The sequence below is a fragment of the Anolis carolinensis genome, chromosome 4 (assembly GCF_035594765.1).
Source record: "Anolis carolinensis isolate JA03-04 chromosome 4, rAnoCar3.1.pri, whole genome shotgun sequence".
NCBI lineage: Eukaryota > Metazoa > Chordata > Lepidosauria > Squamata > Dactyloidae > Anolis > Anolis carolinensis.
In genome coordinates, this window is record NC_085844.1 from 138738418 (window position 1) to 138757970 (window position 19553).

The window sequence follows — 19553 nt, forward strand, 5'->3', positions numbered from 1 at the left end:
AAACTTATTGACTCGAGTTTAAGACCAGGGTGGTAATGCAGCAACTACTGGTTAATTTTCATAATAAAAATAGATACCAATAAAATTGCATTAATTGAGGCATCAGTAAGTTAAATATTTTTGAATATTTACATACAACTAATTTAAGATAAGACTGTCTAGCTCTGATTACCTATATGCTCAAGTATAAGCCAATCCAAATATAAGCTGGCCAGGACCCTCACTTAAGTATAAGCCGGGGTGTGTGTGTTTGTTCAGCTCTTTAAAAGGGCTGAAAAACTCAGCTTGTATTCGAGTATATATTGTATGCCCATGGACTAAAGGTACAACTGCCCCCAGATGGCGTAGTGGACTAAGTGACTTGAAGGTTGGGTTGCTGACCTGAAAGCTTCCAGGTTCGAATCCCACCTGGGGAGAGTGTGGATGAGCTCCCTCTATCAGCTCCAGCTCCATGCGGGGACATGAGAGAACCTGATAAACCAGCCATGATAAACCTGATTTGTTTTAATTAGAATGTTGTTTATCTGTCATTTTGGGGGCAGCCATTCTCTGATCATCACCTCCTGCAGTGTGAATGCTTTTCATGTCATATTTTGTTTCTCTGCAGTGGGTATTTTATTGTCCATACATGGTTTGTATTGGTCTCAAAAACTCAACTTCTGCTTTGTGCTCTGTATCTTCGCAGAAGTTACTTATCTTTTGTTACCCTTATTGGAGTCATTTTGAAGTGTTGGTTGGAACACTTTGTCACATTACCCAGTGTGCCCACAGACTTGACCTAAGTACACTTTTGACTTCTTTCTACTCTTGTGCATCTCTGCTCCTTCCTCTCCACTCAACACAGTTGCATTTTATGTTCACGGGTTCTTTTTGCGGGGAAGGTGTAAAAATATAAATATTCTTTTTGAGAAAATCAAACTGTGTAGCTTTCGATAAAAACCCAGGAATACAAAAAGCACACTAGAAGGACTTATTCAGGGAGATCCATGTTCTAAGGGTGCAGCTATACTGTAGAAATAAAGTAGTTTGAGAGTACTTTTTAACTGACGACTCAATGCTATGAAGTCATATGAGTTTTGGTTTTTAAAGGTCTTTAGCTTTCTCTGCTGGCACCCCACCGAACTACAAATACCAGGACTTCATAGCATTGAGCCATGACAATTAAAGTGGTGTCAAACTGCATTAATTCTATAGTGTAGATGCACCTTTAAATTCTAGAAAGTTTACACGGGCTGTAAGCTGTACAATTTACTATTTATTTTATAGATCCATCTTTTCTAAATTAGCATGAATAAAAGAAAAAACAGTAGACCATTAAAATGCATGTGGAAACCTGGTTTTGCCATTAAAATTCCTCTGGAACGCTAATCGAATGGTTATTCTGACTTCATTATATCATTTCCATTCTTTCTCTCCCTTGAGAGAACGAAAACCAAGTTTGTTTGCCATATTTTGAACTGAGCTTTTCCTATGTCTTTGCAGATGTGGTGTTAGAGAAAGCCATGCATAAATGCATCCTGAAGCCCCTGAAGGGCCATGTTGATGTGATGCTGAAAGAGTTCCATACAGCGGACGGCTCCTGGAAGCAGCTGAAAGAGAACCTCCAACTTGTCCGACAGAGAAATCCTCAGGAGCTGGGGGTGTTTGTCCCAACACCGGACTTTGTAGATGTTGAAAAGATTAAGGTCAAGTTCATGACCATGCAGAAAATGTACTCTCCTGAAAAGAAAGTTATGCTACTGCTAAGAGTGTGCAAGCTGATTTACACTGTCATGGAGAACAATTCAGGTAAAAACCATCTCATTGCCAAAATTTCTGAACTGTTTCAGGAACATTTCTGGAGGAGGTCAAATGTTTAATCTCCCGTCAGATTTCCCACTCTCTGTTTTGCCTAGTTTGTTTCAAGGAATTCAGATTTGCTTCAGACAGTTTGTATCCTGGTACCTGGTGTAGTGTTTCCATTTACAGTACTGTATTTCGTAAACTATATTGTTCTCACCATATGGCTATGTCAGATTTCTGGAAGAATAGAGTAAACGCTTTGAACACATTGGAAAGAGCAAGAGGGAGTCTAGCAAACCAAAAGTCAACCTTGGAATCCTGTTCCTCAATACTTCAGGAAACAATGCAGGCTTTGTGGTGGTCTGTATTATGTGGGCATTGTGTGTATAATGTCAGTTTTTTCTATAAGTTGTTAATATGCTCCACCTCCATGTTTCTTACATAACAATAAGCCATTAATACAGATACTTGTGCAGCTGCCCTTGCGTTATCCTATAGAATACTGGAAGTATTGGGAAAGCATTTAATGCAGGAGAGACATGGGATGCTGAAGGCTAAGAATATGTTAAATTATTTTATGTGGGTGTGACCCACATTCTGAACTAGCAGAAGAGTTTCTGTACAGACTGGCTGAGCAGGATGTAACCAATAACCTTGCTGTGAAAATTCTGTAATATGTTTTAATTGAAATCCTTTGTCAGATCATTAACAGAAATTGAGGGAATTCTATATCAGAGAAGTTACACTTTATTCCAGAAGATAACTACTTCTTCCTCTTCTTTTTTTGCTTTATACACCACCTTTTCCTGAAAAGGCAACTGGTCATGCTGGTAGTATTGTTCTAAACAAAACAAGCCCTAGCACTACCAGTCTAAGGACACTGTGCATTTATTCTTTCTCCTCTGAATCTTGTGTGGCAATAGAAAGCATTGAAAAACTAGTTGGAAAACATGGGGAGATTACAAGGAGAAAATAACATCAAACTGCCACCCCCAGTAAAATTACATGAATGACACTGGATGGAACAATAAAGGCCTTGTCTGGAAGTTCCCTTAATCATAATAAACTGCATTTTCTCATTATGCAGAACAATGAAGAACATGTTGTCTTTCCTCTTACTTGTTTATGATGTAGTCATTTCGGATTTGCTTTCAAAACTTAAATTACTTGGGTTGCTGTGAGTTTTCCGGGCTGTATGGCCATGTTCCAGAAGCATCCTCCTATGAAAATGAACAAAATCTGGCTGCCAGTATTAAAAAAAAAACCTCTAAAATCAGGACAGTAAATAAAGAACAACATTAAAAAAACAGAGGAATTCCAGACATGAATCAATCAGGGCCAGCTTACACCACCCAACAAAGGATTCCCCCCAGGCAGGAAGCAGGCAGGCCCTGAAACTGAAAGGCCATTCAGTGCTAATCAAGGTGGCCAATTGCAATATCTACACTTGCCTCAAGCAGACAAGAGTTTTTTCTCCCACCTTGGGCTTTCCACAGATATATAAACCCCACTTGCCTAGTTTCCAACAGACCTCACAACCTCTGAGGATGCCTGCCATAGATGTGGTCGAAAAGTCAGAAGAGAATGCTTCTGTAACATGGCCATACAGCCCGGAAAACTCACAGCAACTCAATTATTCTGGCCATGAAAGCCTTTCACAACACTTAGGTTACTTCTTTGAAAGTATCCGGGGCCACCATCAGAATGTCTGTGGCTGGCTTGTCTTTCCCAGAGTTATGGTAATATTTCAAGGCTTACTAAGTAGGGTTAATCAAGGACCTGGAACACCACCTTTGTTACCAGCTGGAACCTCATGAGTTAGAAACTTAGAGCTGTACTCTTGACATACTTTCAATAGAGTGAATAATGCAGGCGGACCAAAACTTGAGAGTTGTATGCTGGAAAAACACAGCTGGTTAAGAACTTCAAAAAAACACCCCATTGTTTGGCTGACATCAGCTGTAGTACTTTTAAACAGAATGTTTTAAATTGCATGTGGAGTGTAGATTTCTCTTACCCCCCATTTAAATGTTGACTTATTTTGTCCTTGCTTCTTAATTGCTGAGCTCTGATGCCACTCCTTTAAGGCCTCCGTTTTCTCAGATGGTAACATCTTTTATGAGGGCACATAAAAGGCATCAGTATGTGCTCCTATTCTATTGAATGCCATTCAATCTGCAGTTGTGTCCTCTCTGGGCCTTCAGATTAATTTTAAAACAGTGGACCCAGTAATAGTGGTAAATGTGCTGAAGTAATATTCTCTTGTCAAATATGTAAAATCATACAACTGAAAGAGCAGTGTGGAAGAGGGCTTTTTAAAAAGAAAAGGGCAAATAAATAAATGAATATATAAATAGTGGCAGTGAGTTTTGATATACTTTTACTTTCTTTCCCCATGTATCCTCAACCTTCAACAAAGGGAGAATGTATGGGGCTGATGACTTCTTGCCAGTGCTGACTTACGTTGTGGCACAGTGTGACATGCTGGAGTTGGATGCTGAAATTGAATACATGATGGAGCTGCTGGATCCCTCTTTGCTGCATGGAGAAGGTAAATGTCCTTGAGGCTCTAAAGATGACTCTTTCCCCAGGAATTTGATGACTGATAGCATGCTTGAATAGAGAGCCTTTAAAGGCATTCCAAAGCTTCTGACTTGTTACCAACAGCTTATCAAGTCATTCCGACAAACATAACATGAAGATAGTCTCAAACAAACAAGATTACAAGCTCAGGCTTCCTGTTGGCATGGAGTGTGTAGAGGAAACTTTTGTCAAGGGCTTTTGTGCAAATCTTAGTGGGAAAATACGACTAGACTGAACCGCTTGGGTGGTGATAACTACTATGCCTGGTTCCTTAACAGTGGGTTTTGTTTAGTGTTATTTAATGAGCTTTAGTGTTATTTAGTGAGCTTGGAGCCCCCAGTGGCACAGCAGATTAAACTGCTGAGCTGCTGAACTTGCTGACCGAAAGGTTGGCGGTTCAAATACGGGGAGTGGATGAGCTCCCATGGTTAGCCCCAGCTTCTAGCAATCTAGCAGTTCGAAAACATGCAAATGTTAGTAGATCAATAGGTACTACTCTGGAGGGAAAGTAACAGTTCTCCATGCAGTCATGCTGGCCATATGACCTAGGAGGCGTCTACGGACAATGCCGGCTCTTCGGCTTAGAAATGGAGATGAGCACCACCCTCCAGAGTCAGGCACAACTAGACTGAATGTCAAGGGGAAACTTTTACCTTAGTAAGCTTGTTATCTAGGTTGGGTTTGGATCACAATCTGGAAAGAGTTGTGAAGATCATTCTTGTTATATGCAGCTATATTATGACAATGTTTTACTTTTAAGAATGAATAACATACATTAATTTAAAAAGGAGTAACTCATATGCTTTGCATGGATTCCGAGAGCTGCAGGATGCCAAAAGTCTTTCTTCAGATTCACACTAATATTAAGCACTGCACTACTCCAGAGTCTTGGCCGCTTACAGTTAATTCAGATGAAATACATTGACATAAGTATTACACAAGTTAAAAAAAAAGCCTGAGTTGCATAAGTTACATAGATATATTGCTTCTCAGTAGATACTCTTACAGTCAAGAATATACGTTTCTTGAAAGGACTGTAGGCTAACCCTTGGAGAACAGAAGTCATGTGAATCTATTAATTTTTTTGAAATTTCTCTTAACTCAAAGTTGGGTTATTTGGGAATATGTGGTTTACAGTCACGTTGGATAATGCTTGAAAAAGCAGTTTTGATTTTCAAGAAAGACCTGGAATATGTCATCTGTCTGAAAGAGTTCAGATCTGAAACGTGCCCTACATCTGCAGTTATTTGGCTTGCTGGAAGCATGGAAGAGGGAACAATTCCCAAGGCCCCTCCCCTCCTGGGATAGCTGAAAGCAAAAGAATGCTGAAGCAGTTAAATCTGGCAGGAAACTTCTCTTTCCAAGAGCAAAACAAAAACAAATGGGATGAAGCTTTCTGCCAAGAGGCTGGATGCTGATATGGCTTTGGCCTCCAAACTGCATCAAACTTTCCTGTGTATCCGCTTATTGTAGCAAAACACATCTATCTTTTCCAGAAATCCTGGGTGGTGGGTGTGAACAGGGCTTCGTTTAATATGGAAAAGAAGTGGGTACAGTGGGACTATGAGAAGTGCACTGAACAGTGGAGGGAGGGTAATTATAGAGAAGCTGTGTAAGCAAAACTGCGATGCAACTAATGTTTATGCCATATACTGGATACAAAACAATCTGAACATTTAACTCCACTTAATTGTAGTGACTGGCATTTCTGTCAACAAGGAACCCCGTTCTGAGCTATTTCTGTCACATGACATGTTGATCAGATTTTTAAAGATTTTACTATTACTCTTCATGAACCACAAGAAATACAACAGTAGATTGCAAGATATAGGTAGATGATCCAACCAACCATCACTTTATTTATATGTATCTCACTTTTTTCCATGTTTGGGTTGAAGAAAGCTTATCAAAAAAAGTCATAAAATACAATAAAATACGTATTGTTAAAACATACAAATTTAAGAATAAAACAGTATTACATAGTAACAAAATTAAAACATCTAGAATTTTATTTTAAAACGAAAATTAAAATAGTATAGCACTTTTTAATTAAAATTAATTTTAAAGGCTTGTTGGAAAACTTGCCACCTTGCTGGTGAACCAGAGAAGCAGCAAAAAGGAGCCATTCTACCTACCTCAGGGAGGGAATTCCAATATGTGGGAGCAGCCACAGAGATTCCTTTTGCCTACATTCCCACCAAGCATGCCTATGACAGTAGTGGGGTATATAAAAATACCTTCTGTAGATTACAAACTTCGGACAGGCTGGCCGACAGAGATGTGGTTCTTGGAATGGCCGGCGTCCTGAGCCAAAGGGGGCTTTATAGGTCAAAATCAGCACTTTGAATTGTTCTTGGAAACAGGCAGTGGAGTTCTTATGGAAAGATAATTCTATGCTCGATGGAATTACTAGCCATTAGCAATTTGGTTGCAGCTCTTTGGATTAGTTGAAATTTGTGAACATCCTTTAAAGGTTGCTCCACATAGAGTGCATTACAGCAGTGGTTCCCAACCTTTGGCCTTCCAGATGTTTGGTAATTCAACAGACTACTGCTCAGCCATCTTAACCAATTGTCAGGAATTCTGAGAGCTGAAGTTCAAAACACCTAGAGGAACAAGGATTAGGAACCACTGCATTACAGTAATACCATCAGAATGTAAATAAAGCAAGTGTCGCCATGGCCAAGTCAGACGTGGTGTCAATATAATTCCTCACTGATAGCTTCCGCTAGATCTCGACCTGCTCAAATATTTAAAATTGTTCGCAACATCATAAATCCAACCCATCCAGCCAAAGATATGGCCAGTCAAGATATTACAGCAGAGACCTTTCAGAGCTACTTCATAAATAAGATCAATCTGCTTCACGAAGGGCTACCTTCCACAGAGGACACATTGAGGGAACTAGAAGCTTTCTGGCCATCTAGTGACAAACTTCTTGAACTTTTTGTGCAATTAGAAATGGAAGATCTGGAAAAGACTCTAGCTGCAGCAAGACCTGCTCCCTCGACCCTTGCTCCTCCCAGTTGGTTAAGGAGTGCTAGGAGGGACTACGAGATCCCTTAAGGGACATCATTAACAGCTCCTTGGAACAAGGAATTTTCCCAGAGTGTCTTAAAGAAGCAGTGGTTCACCCTCTTCTGAAAAAACCAAGTCTAGACGCCACCATACCTAGTAACTACCACCCAGTTTCAAACCTTCCATTTTTGAGCAAGGTGATTGAACGGACAGTGGCGGGACAGCTACAGCAATTCTTAGATGAGACTGCGGGATTAGACCCCTTTCAATCAGGCTTTCGTTCAGGTCATGGGACAGAGACTGTCTTGGTAGCTATTAGTGATTAAATTCATCATCAGACCGGGGCGGATCAGCGCTATTGGTACTCTTGGACCTTACAGCTGCATTCGACACCATGGACCATGACTTGCTGATCCATCGATTGGCTATGTCTGGTGTACGAGGTTTAGCTCTTCAATGGTTCAATTCGTTTCTCCGGGACCGGAGACAGAGGGTGGAGTGGTCAGGCCAAAGCTCTGAGAGCTCCTGCCTTTGCTGTGAAGATCCCCAGGGTGCTATCCTTTCGCCCCTGTTATTTAACATCTACGTCCGACCACTTGCTGGACTAGTGCGGAGCTTTGGCATAGAGTGCTACCAGTTTGCAGATGATACCCAGCTACTCTTGCGTCTCAAACCTGGGACAACCACGATTCCTGAGAACTTTAAGCTGTGTTTGGAAGCAGTGATGAGTTGGCTGCAAGTGAGTAGACTAAAAGTGAATCCTGCAAAAACTGAGATACTCTGGCCCAGCCAGCCACCAGAGTTAATCCAGTCACTGCCTGATTTTGATGGGGAAGTTCTGGTTCCGTCTGCTACTGTTAAAAGCCTTGGGGTTGTGTTGGATTCATCGCTGACAATGGAGGCCTAGATCACTGCCATAAGTAAGCAGGCCTTTTTTCATCTTCGCCAGGCAAGGAAATTGGCATCCTACCTTTCGACAGAAGCATTGGCAACGGTAATCCATGCAACAGTCACCTCTAGGCTGGATTATTGTAACGCCTTATACGCCAGCCTTCCGAAGACAAAAACCCAGAAGATCCGAATGGTCCAAAATGCGGCGGCCAGGCTGCTAGCGGGATCATCTATAAGATCCCATATTACACCGATTCTGAAACAACTGCATTGGCTACCAATAGAACATAGGATCTCTTACAAGATACTGATCCTGACATTTAGAGCTCGAAATGGCCAAGGACCATTATATCTTAGGGACCGCCTCATTCCTTTTTTCCATCAGTGGTCACCTCGATCCTCCCAGGAAAATCTCCTATATGTACTGGGCCCTAGTGAGGTACACCTGGAAGCTACAAGGCGTACAGCCTTTCCAATCTATGCTCCAATTCTGTGGAACTCATTGCCTCCATATGTTAGAGCAATGTCAGAGTTGCGACCTTTTGTAAAAGCGCTCAAGACTTGGCTGTTTGGTTGTGCATTTAAGTAAATCAGATCTAATTTGCCAAATAGTCACTGTTGAATGTTTTTAGGTTGAATGTTTTTATGTTGAATGTTTTTTATATTGTGGAATGATATTTTAAATTGTAAGTCACTTGGAGCACTCTGGTGGAGAGCAACTAATTAAGAAATAAAGTGAAGTGAAGTGAAGAAGTGAAGTTTAGCCTTAACTCTGCAAATACACTCCTGGCCACTCAGAAAACCTAGGCTAGGTGTTAATCTAGCAGTACACTTAAGCTACTAGCTTGTGTCCTCAGGAGAAGTGAAACATCATTCAGCACAGACTGAATTCCTATGACCAGATTTGTCCTTTAACTGCCTAGAGCACCTTTTTGATGTCTCGGTAGAGTTTCACCTTATCTGGTCCATCCCTGGCAACACATGTTGTTTTAGAACAGAAAGTCTCCTTAGACTGAAGTGTAAAGAAGAGCTAGAGTGGATATCTTCTCCATATTCTTAACACCTGAACACAAACTAGGCAACCTGTTCCAGTAATTTCATGCATATGTTATAAAGCATGGGGCACAAAACAGATTGCTGTGGGATCCCACAAGCCCCAGTGGCCAAGGAGCTGAACAGGAATCCTCCAGCCTCTCCAGAAAGAAATGGAGCTCTTGCTAAATAATGCTTTCAAGCCCCATTCTAGCGAGGCAGCCCAGAAAGATGCCAAGGTTGGTAGCATCCAACGCAGCTGAGAAGTTCAGCAGAACCAATAGAGACATACTCCCCAGTCTTACTTCCCAGCAAAAGTCATCTCTCAAGGTGAACAAAGCTGTCTCCATCCTATAACCAGACCTGAAGTCAGACTGAAATGGTTCCAGCTAATCAGTCTCATCCAGAAGTCCCTGGAGCTGGGAGGCCACCACACACTCCAGAACCTTGCCTAAAATGGGGTATTATCCCATAGAGTGGGATCTAAGGAAACATGTTTTTTAAAAGAAAGGCTTTAAAACTACTTCTTGAAGCAGGTTAAGGCCATGTCTTTTTGGAGAGAGGCATTGCATACTCCCATAACCCATCCAACCAGTCTTCTCCTGGTCTCTGATAAGTTAGAAAGGGCAAAGATGCCGCATCCATGTGGTGGCTTACACTACTCCAAGGAGCCTGTTCATGTCCTTAAGCTGTACAATTTTTTAAAAAGACTTCTCTGCTATCTATGTTGCTATGGAGTATGTCCTCAAGGAGGCTGTAGGATACATGTGATGCTCACACTAGCCAATGTTACTCTTGTTGTTATTTCAGTTGTTTAATTGGGACATCAGGACATCCCATCTACTCCATAAAATAGGATGCTAAGAAGTGATTGTGTCCATCACTCTGGCCATTTCCTCATTCCCAAAGCCAAAGAACTTCAATAGAATCGTTTGCTGAGGCACACAGATAATTCCCCAAGAGCTTTCATAAATCCACCAGGATCTACAATCCTCCTGGTATAGACCATCCTAATTAGCCCCTCACGGCAGAGGCTCTAAGACCCCTTCTACACTGCCATATAATCCAGATTGTCAAAGCAGAAAATCCACATTATCTGCATTGAACTGCATTATATGAATCTACACTCACATAATCCAGTACAAAGCAGGTAACCTGGATTTTATAAATTCCTAACCAGGTAGTAGTTTATCCATGATTGCTGTAATCCCACCCAGCACAGAAGACAAGGTCCAGAATGCACCTTGCATTCAGCCCCCAAATAGGGCCACATACCACTTGGAACAAGACCCATGGTTGTTATAGAGGACATTAAGTTTTGAGCCACTCCATTCTGGAAAGCAGATATTAAGAATAATCTTCCTCTGCAGCTAAGAGGGCAAGAGGTGAGCCACAAGGCAAGCTTTGGTGTCATCTCTCCTGTGATGGCCCCTTTGATGGCGGGCCCGCCCACATTGAAACCGAACAAATACTTCAACTGACCCCAGCTCAGGGAAGTAATACTGTTCCCAGGGAAGTAACTGGGAATAGATAGTGGTTCCTGCTGGGGCTGCAAGCAAGTATTCACATATGGATTCCAAAAATCTTGCTGGAGAAGCAGGAAACAAGCAAGCTGCCCCTCCTTTAGCTTCAAGGTGCTGCTCCAGTTCTCTTCACCAAGGTGCTGTCATTGGCCATTAGGGAAAATTCTATTGACATAACTGGTCTTCTCACTGAGGAAATCCTAACGATCTATTGAGAAACTCTATGGCTCTTTGGAATAAAGTTTAAAAAGGAGGTCATTGCTTCTATTTCAAAGGCCCGAGAGATTGCCAGATATTACTACCTAATACGTGTTGTCCACTACTACTTATTCAAGATGGCAGGCTTTTTTTTTTGCAAGCCTTATACTGCTTTTGATGACCTGATTGTTGGTAATATCTTAAAGAACATTTTTATTTTGTATCTTTACAGGTGGCTACTATTTGACAAGTGCATATGGGGCACTTTCATTAATTAAGAATTTCCAAGAAGAACAGGCGGCCAGGCTATTGTGTTCAGAAGCCCGAAATACTCTCAGGCAATGGCATAAGCGGAGAACAACAAACAGAACAATCCCATCTGTTGATGATTTCCAGGTAGATATGTTTTTTCTGCAGCTGTCATTTATATAAGGCAGAGCATCGGCAGGATGTAGTGGATAGATGAATGATTTGGATTACATTGGGTGAAGTAAGTGTACCCTTCAGCTGTGTCAATTTGGCAGGGGTGGTCCCAGTTAATCCACTTTTCCAACTCTTTTTATAAATGTCCCATTTCCCCTCTTTTTTTTCAGGCTGCTGGAAACAGGGGTAATTTGTATTTAGTTGACCTGGTAACTGGGAGAGGAGAGAAGGGGAAATAACATTGATTGTCCTTCCCAGTAAACTTAGGAAAAAGCAGACCTCTGCAGCATAGAAACATCATTGCAAGAGACCATACAAGCAATCCAGTCCAACTCCCTGCCTTGTAGGAAAAAGGGCTCCTAGCTCATCTGCTCAAACTCATTAATAACTTTTGTCATCATTAACACAATTTGAAATTGCTTGTCCTGGTCTCATCTGCGAAACGCCGGAGACTATAAGTTAGTTCACATTTATCAACATCACCCGCATAGGTTCAGGACATCATTAAGTTATATTAAGCAATATTACTTTTTAGCTTTATTACTGGAAATAAGCCAGGAAAAGGAACAAGCTATCCATTGCCCCTTAGGTTAGCAGGGTGGGCAGCACTGGGACATCAGAGGCCTGCTGCTGTCAATCATCCACACTTCTTAATCTCACAGTAACTTGGAAAAAAATGGTTGACTCCAAAATAGTAAGTGAAGCCTTAGAAACTTCCAAAGGGTATGATTAACACCAAGGTGGGGGCTGCGGTGGTGCAATGGGTTAAACCCTTGTGTTGACTGAACTGCTGATCGAAAGGTTGGCAGTTTGAATCCGTGAGGCGGGGTGAGCTCCCATCTGTCAGCCCAAGCTTCCCGTGCGGGGACATGAGAGAAGCCTCCCAGCAGGATGGTAACACATTTGGGCATCCCCTAGGCAACCTCTCTGTAGACGGCCAATTCTCTCATACCAGAAGCGACTTGCAGTATGTTCTCAATTCACTTCTGACATGATTTTAAAAACCCAAAAAACATCAAGGTGCCATTTGTCTGCTATTGTACTAGATACAAATGCAACACATAGTGTGACCAAACATAGGAAAAGATACATATGGCTGCAAGATGGTGTGGTCCTCATTAGGTGGACTTCAACAAGTCACACCCTTATAACCTGTCTTGGGAAAGGGATAACTCTTTGTATTTCACTTAGAGCTCTAGAGAGATTAGTGAAGATGGTGACTGCAATACTTATATGTGCATACTTTCTTATTCATTGCCTGGAGATCCAGAACTGGGAGCAGGAAACTGTTTTATAATCAAAACCTTACCATTAGAATTTCTGATGAAAGTACAACAATTGTTACTTTTACCTTTCACACTGTGAGAGAAAATTCTGCCCTTTGGACATAATAATGTTAGTTTACCAACAATGTAGATGCATATTGAATGTCAGTGTATGCTTTGTGGTTAATTCAACTTTGTGTTTGCTAACGAAAGCTAAAGCGTTGTGCTCCACTTCCTGAATTGTTTTCTTAGCTAGACTTTCCAGTGTTTGGGATCCAAGTCTTGCAAACACGCTGGAGGATGCCTAAGCAAAAATAAGAACATTACATTTTTTTCTCCTTAGTAACAAAAGTCTTGGTAGTGAACACACATTTTGGCTTATATTTGACCTAATCCCTTCCACTACTGACTCATTTCATAGAGTCACAGGACAACTGTGTTAAAACATGCACACTCTGCTCCTTTCCCCTTCCTTCCTTCCTCATTTCTGTTTGCTTTTCTCTGATGTTCTGCCCCCTCTTCTCCTTTCCTTTCCCCAATCCCCCCTTTTAATGTCTTCCCTCAGAGACTATGGAATCCTTATTTCATCTTATCAAAATGTCTGTGGTGGTAGCTTGTGTTATTTTAAAAATTCTTCCCAATTACTCTAATAAGAAATATAACTATAGAGAGACATTTTGAGGTGTACATAAGAGATTTTATAAATAAGTAAATAAACAACAATTACTTGTACTTTGTGCAAAGAAGAGGGGAAAAGAAGGAATAGTGCAAGAAACATGAAACTAGTAAGTATGGAAGCAATTGTGAACATGAGCTCACCAGGGTTTTGTGGTACATAAATTAAAGGCAGAAGAATTCCGAAAGTGTAAAATATAAAGCCAAGCACAGCAATTAGATGACAAGAAAGCTCGCACAGCCCTGACGTAGATGTAACACTGTTTGCATTGCTATTCAAATTCAATTCTGAATAGGTGCACAAATAATTTTTAAAAGGTCTCCCAAACTGTGCTTCTAAATCATGCAAGAAATGGAAGCGAGAATTAGGGTTTGTTTTCTGCAGAACTGCTAAGTGTGATGTTCCTCAGCAATGCCAGTGCTGGCTGTGAAATACATTTGTCCAAACAGAGCTGTACTGTTAGTAAAGGAAGTTTGTTTTTTGTTTGTTGCCTGGGAAATCACTTTTGTTTCTGAGCTCTGCTGAAGAATATAGTAGTATCTTTAGAAACGGAGCCCCAGTGGCGAAGTGGGTTAAAGCACTGAGCTGCTGAACTTGCAGACCAAAAGGTCCCAGGTTCAAGCGGCGGGAGCGGCCGCTGTTAGCTTCAGCTTCTGCCAACCTAGCAGTTCGAAAACATGCCATTGTGAGTAGATCAATAGGTACCGCTCCGGGGGGAAGGTAACGGCGCTCCATGCAGTCATGCCGGCCACATGACCTTGGAGGTGTCTATGGACAACGCCAGCTCTTCAGCTTAGAAATGGAGATGAGCACCAACCCCCAGTCAGACATGACTGGACTTAACGTCAGGGGAAACCTTTACCTTACCTTAGAAACAGAAGATACTTAAGATAATTGCCATTCCTTAAAAAGGCTTGGAAGCCCTCAACAACCTTCTGTATCCAGCCAGTTGTCCATTCATTGAAATCAGAATGGCCATATAATGAGACAGACTGAGCTTACTTCTTTTCAGGAAACAATAATGAAACCTCCAAAGTGTAAAAAAGTTTCAGGCATGTTCTAACAAAGTATAAGACTGAAAGAGCCAAGGAAGAGTAATAATTATTTTGCTCATATGGACAGAAGTATTGTAGACTGGACTTGATGCTATTTGCTTTCACATTTTCTGTAATGTCATGTAAGTCTGATGTATGTTTTTTCTGCCATGGAAACTCATCTGAGTGCTAGCCAAGTGTCTTAGTTCTCACTGTCCCACTCTGTAAGTACCTTCTGGAAGATACTCATCACTTTTCTTGTAGGTAACCTTTCTCTCTTACTGTACTTTTCAATTGGGGAATGCTGGAGAAGTTTCAACAGGACCTAGGATTCCTTGTAGACCTCAACAAAACTAACTTTTGGGGCTGAATCTCCTCAAATGCTTTACCAGTATGGCCACTGGCTATGAGAGATACAGGCAGTTGTAGTCCAAAAAGGTGCATTCATATTGTCTCAAGCACAGTGTGAAGAATTCTGAATACTAATAAGAGGAGCAGCTACCCTATTTCCTCAGGTCTAATGCTCATCTTCTTCTTCTTCTTTTTTTTTTTGCTAAATTATACTGCCAAAATTGAGCTGTGCATTAAATTTGATAGTTGTTAGAATCATGCACATAAACTCACCTGCATAACAAGGGTGGAGGAACCTGGAACCCTGGAGGCTGGACAGGGAGGCAGAGGGGCCTGAAGAAGCTGTCCCTGGTAGTGACAGCACCCTCAGGGCTCCATTGTGCCCAGAGAAGAAGGAAGAGTCCCAGGTGTTGACCCAATAATTCCTGCTATTTAGCCACGGATCCTACCTCCCGAGCAGACCCCATGCCCCCCCCTCGCCATTCACTCACACATGATTCTCAAGTGGCCTCATTCATGAGCCCTTTAAAACCTTCACTTCAGTTTTGAAGGACAGTTGGGAATCACACAAGCCCAGTGGGTTTGCCAGCTTCGGCCTGACCAAGGGGCATGACTTCTCAATGGCCTCATTCATGCTGCCTGTCTTCCTGATGCGCCATTCCTGTGCTGTTGGTTGCATTCCATTGAAGACAAACCCATTTTTTTTCAAATATGCACCTTCAACATTTAGGTGCACATTACATTCAATGGCGCATTCTACTGAGTAAATACGATTAATCCTGTTTGTAATGCAGAAAAAACATGTGAATGTGCAATACTTAAAATAACCCATGTAATTTTGAATATGATTTTTCCCCTCCATATTTTCCCACTCCACAGAACTACCTACGAGTCGCTTTCCAGGAGGTAAACAGTGGATGCACAGGAAAAACCTTGCTAGTGAGACCATATATCACTACCGAAGATGTCTGCCGTCTTTGTGCTGAGAAGTTTAAAGTGGACATTCCTGATGACTACAGCCTGTTTCTCTTTATTGATGACACGTGGCAGCAGCTGACAGAAGACACTTATCCTCAAAAAATCAAAGCTGAACTCCACAGTAGGCCACAGCCTCAAGTCTTCCATTTTGTTTATAAGCGCATCAACAGTGACCCTTATGGCGCCATTTTCCAGAACAACATTGACTACCATTCATAAAGTTGAGGATTTGTATTGTTGTTTTAAGTTGATTGCAAACGTTTGTTTGCTTGTTGACTGGGCTGGTTTAAAACTTAAGTGGTTTGCAGGATTGTGAACCAGGTGCCTAACAAGAACAGGACTCCTTACTGACTGTAATTGACATACATAGAACAATCAGCCCATTGTATGTGTACATGTCTGGTGCCGTAGTGTGGAGCCACAGGAGCTGAACTTAAGGAGAACCATCTCAAAAATGCTTTAGTAGATCCATCTTTAGATCTGTACTTCATATCCTTAGTGCAAGCACTATTTTCATTCAGATAGCCAGACTTTTTGTAAAGTACCTGGCAAGCTGTCCCATGTTACCAATGTACATAATGCTATGCTCTCCGATGCAGGGCATCAGTAAACTCTGTTATGTGGATGGTAACAGCCTTCTTTAAAATAGTTTTTGTGTATATATATATTTTACTGAAGGCAACATGATTTTATATATTTCACAGAAATTTTATAGCAGTTGCAGGTAAACTGTCATGGTTAGTTCTTAAGTATTTTTCTAAGCTATAAATTGTTCTATAATTATGCATGTGATTAACATTTAATACACGAAATGAATCTCTTGCTGGTTTTAGAGTATTACATTGAACATTTCTGTGAATGTTTTTGCCTTTTTCTACCAAGATTTAAGGATTACTTTTAATATGAAGTCCCATTTTAAAAAAAGTTTGGGATAATTCTGTAAGCAGTTTTATTTTTAACACAGGCTATCCAAAGCCGCCTATACACCTGACATAAAGAAATGAATTGATTATATACTGCAGTCTGAGATACAGAAAGGTGAATAAAGAGAATGGGGAGGTAAGAGGATGTAGATAACCTGTTTTGAGGATTAAAAGTGGAAGGGAATGTGCTCACAAGTCCCACTGTAACATCATATTAGTTGCTCATTAATACTCATTAACCGGCATTGTTGCACAGAGCTGGGGACAACAAATGAGGATTGCTGGAGAGGTTAGGGTTGTTGTTGTTTTTATCCTGATGTGTTAATGTATGTTTTCAGAGCGCTGACTGTGTTTCATGTTGGATATTGGTCAGGGTAGAAATGCGTGAGAGTCCTTCAAACAGAGGAACTAAAGTGATGTTGTCAAGATGCCCCTAGTCTGCTGGTTCAGGCTGCTTTCCAAATGGGGGTGATGAGATTGTGGAAGAAACCATTTTAATTTTTAACATATGGTAGTTGTGCAAATAATTAATTGACATCTGTTGTGTTAAAAACAGCAGGAATATGAATGGATGCATTTAATGCTTGTATACACACTGAAGTAAGCAATCTCAAACACATTTGATTGTGGCTGAAAAGATACACATAGTTTCAATAGTTACTGAGATAAAACAATGTATAAATTCTTCTCTATGTAAAGATACTAGAAAATGAAGGCCTTGGGGAAGGTCTATACATGCAACAGAATGATATGGAAGTGAGGTGGTAGAACAGAATATACTCCTTCACTTTGCACATGTGATGTGTGTGTGTTACATTTTTTGAAAGCTTGCAGACTAAAAAAAGTATCTGTAAGCAGAGGTATTCATCCAGACCCTCTCCTTCCTTTGTTTTTCTGCCTTGTGTGCTGGGCTGTTTTTACAAAACAGATTGCAGTGGGTGTTTTGTTTATTTGAGCACATAGAGAAGTACAGTGCCCCCTTTCTATCCATTGAGGTTCAGCTCCAGGACTATCCGTAGATAGCAATAATGGATATCAAGCCTCATTATATAAAACAGTGTAATAAAATGGTGTTCCTTATTTAGAATGGCAAACTGAAACAAATGCCAGAGAGAGCACGAGGGTCTGTGAAATGGCTGAAAGCTACAGTAAGCTTTGCCTACACATCAGCATAGTGGTCAGTGCATGGCAAACTCAACTTTGTGTTTTGGATTCCACCCCCCCCTCCGCCCCCGCCCCCGCGCCGTCACCGGATATTTTTAGTTAATGGTTGGTTGAATTTGTGGGTGCATAACCCATGGATCTGGAGGGCTGGCTGTATTCAAAAATGTTATCTGTTGCCTGCAGTGTGAACTGGTGTAGTCTATTGATTTTCCTCAAAAACCTTGTTCACTTGCATGTGTAGATTAGATTTCACATTGCTATCATATCCGTATTAATTAGGAGTAAATCCTATTGAATTCAGTAGAGTGACTTCTTAATAAGCATGCATTGACTGAAGCCTATAGAAATGGAAAGGAAATACAGAACTCAATGTGCTCTGCTACATACAACAGAACATTGATGACATTTTCAAAATGCATGGAAGCATAGAACGGAAATACAGTCAACATCCAATGATTTCAGAATAATGTCTTTTCTGCCTTAAATACAATGATCTCTGTAATTTGTGGATGAAATCCCCTGGTGGCGCAGTGAGTTAAACCCTTGTGCCAGCAGGACTGATGACTTGATGGCTGGATTGCTGACCTGAAGGTTGCCAGTTCAAATCCAACAACTCTCTATCAGCTCCAGCTCCATGCGGGAACATGAGAGAAGCCTCCCACAAGGATGGTAAAAACATCAAAACATCCGGATGTCCCCTGGGCAACATCCTTGCAGAGGGCCAATTCTCTCACACCAGAAGCGACTTGCAGTTTCTCAAGTCGCTCCTGACATGAAAAAGTAATATTGCCTATACGGATAGTTTGGACATCTGTCAAACAATGCCATTCCCTTCCTTTGCTCAGTTTGTAATTGTTATTTGTTGATATTCTGAAATTACAAAAATAATATTGGTGTCTGCATTTGCAGGTGTGTTCTGTATGTAACAATTTGTAGGATTTGATTTGCCACATATCTGCCACACTGACGTGTGTTTGTATTGTCCTTCATTTTGTAAATGATAAAGCAATAGTTTTGCACATAATACATTGTAATACTTAACTATAGTGTGTGTGTATATTTGTACATGGGAGAGGGGGGGGGGGGAAGCCTTCTGTTTAACTACTTATTGCTTCCTTGAATCTGCAAGACAAATCCATATTAGGTTTCTTAGAGAATGAATATATCTCAGCTCACCTGGCTGACAAAGACAGTGATCACGTGATTTTTAAAGAATTTAGTTAATTGACAAATTTCTGAATTGAAACATGTTGGTTTTAGGATTGCATCTTCAGGTAATGCCTGTTGTGTATAATCTATAATAATGTGTGTTTCAGTCATGAAAATACATCAAGTGACCATGGAGACCAATTTACACATTCGCCTACACATTAAACAGAGTCTCAAAATAACTAAAAATACACCTCTGATTTTTTTAAAAAGAAAACCGGCTTGGATTTGTAGAATATTTCCTAAATTTGATGTCTATTCTGCACACACCCAAGATCCTACTAAATCTGAAGAATCTGTTATGTATTGTGTCTTTCTTGTCATCCACATTCTAAATATCAAGAAGACAAAGTATGCATAGATGTGGGCATTTCCAGGCATCACTTTCATGACAGTGAAAATGAAGTAGGAAGTATCTTATAAGTAGTTCACAAGAAAGACCCATATTATTGGCAAACTAGGACACAATAAATTATGTGAAAAACTAGAGTGAAGACAGAGTA

General features: G+C 40.8%; 1 protein-coding gene across 3 annotated transcripts in view; it reads left to right on the top strand.

The window, feature by feature from the left end:
• Positions 1-18882, top strand: part of rin2 (Ras and Rab interactor 2) — a 79916-nt gene extending 61034 nt beyond the window's left edge. For all 3 annotated transcript variants that reach the window (XM_062977913.1, XM_062977914.1, XM_016993094.2), the window contains 4 exons: positions 1483-1788; positions 4202-4333; positions 11260-11423; positions 15656-18882. In XM_062977913.1, the coding sequence (XP_062833983.1) occupies positions 1483-1788; positions 4202-4333; positions 11260-11423; positions 15656-15973 (920 nt within the window). In that variant the 3' untranslated portion in view covers positions 15974-18882. The remainder of the gene's footprint in view (positions 1-1482; positions 1789-4201; positions 4334-11259; positions 11424-15655) is intronic.
• The last annotated feature ends 671 nt before the right edge of the window (positions 18883-19553 follow it).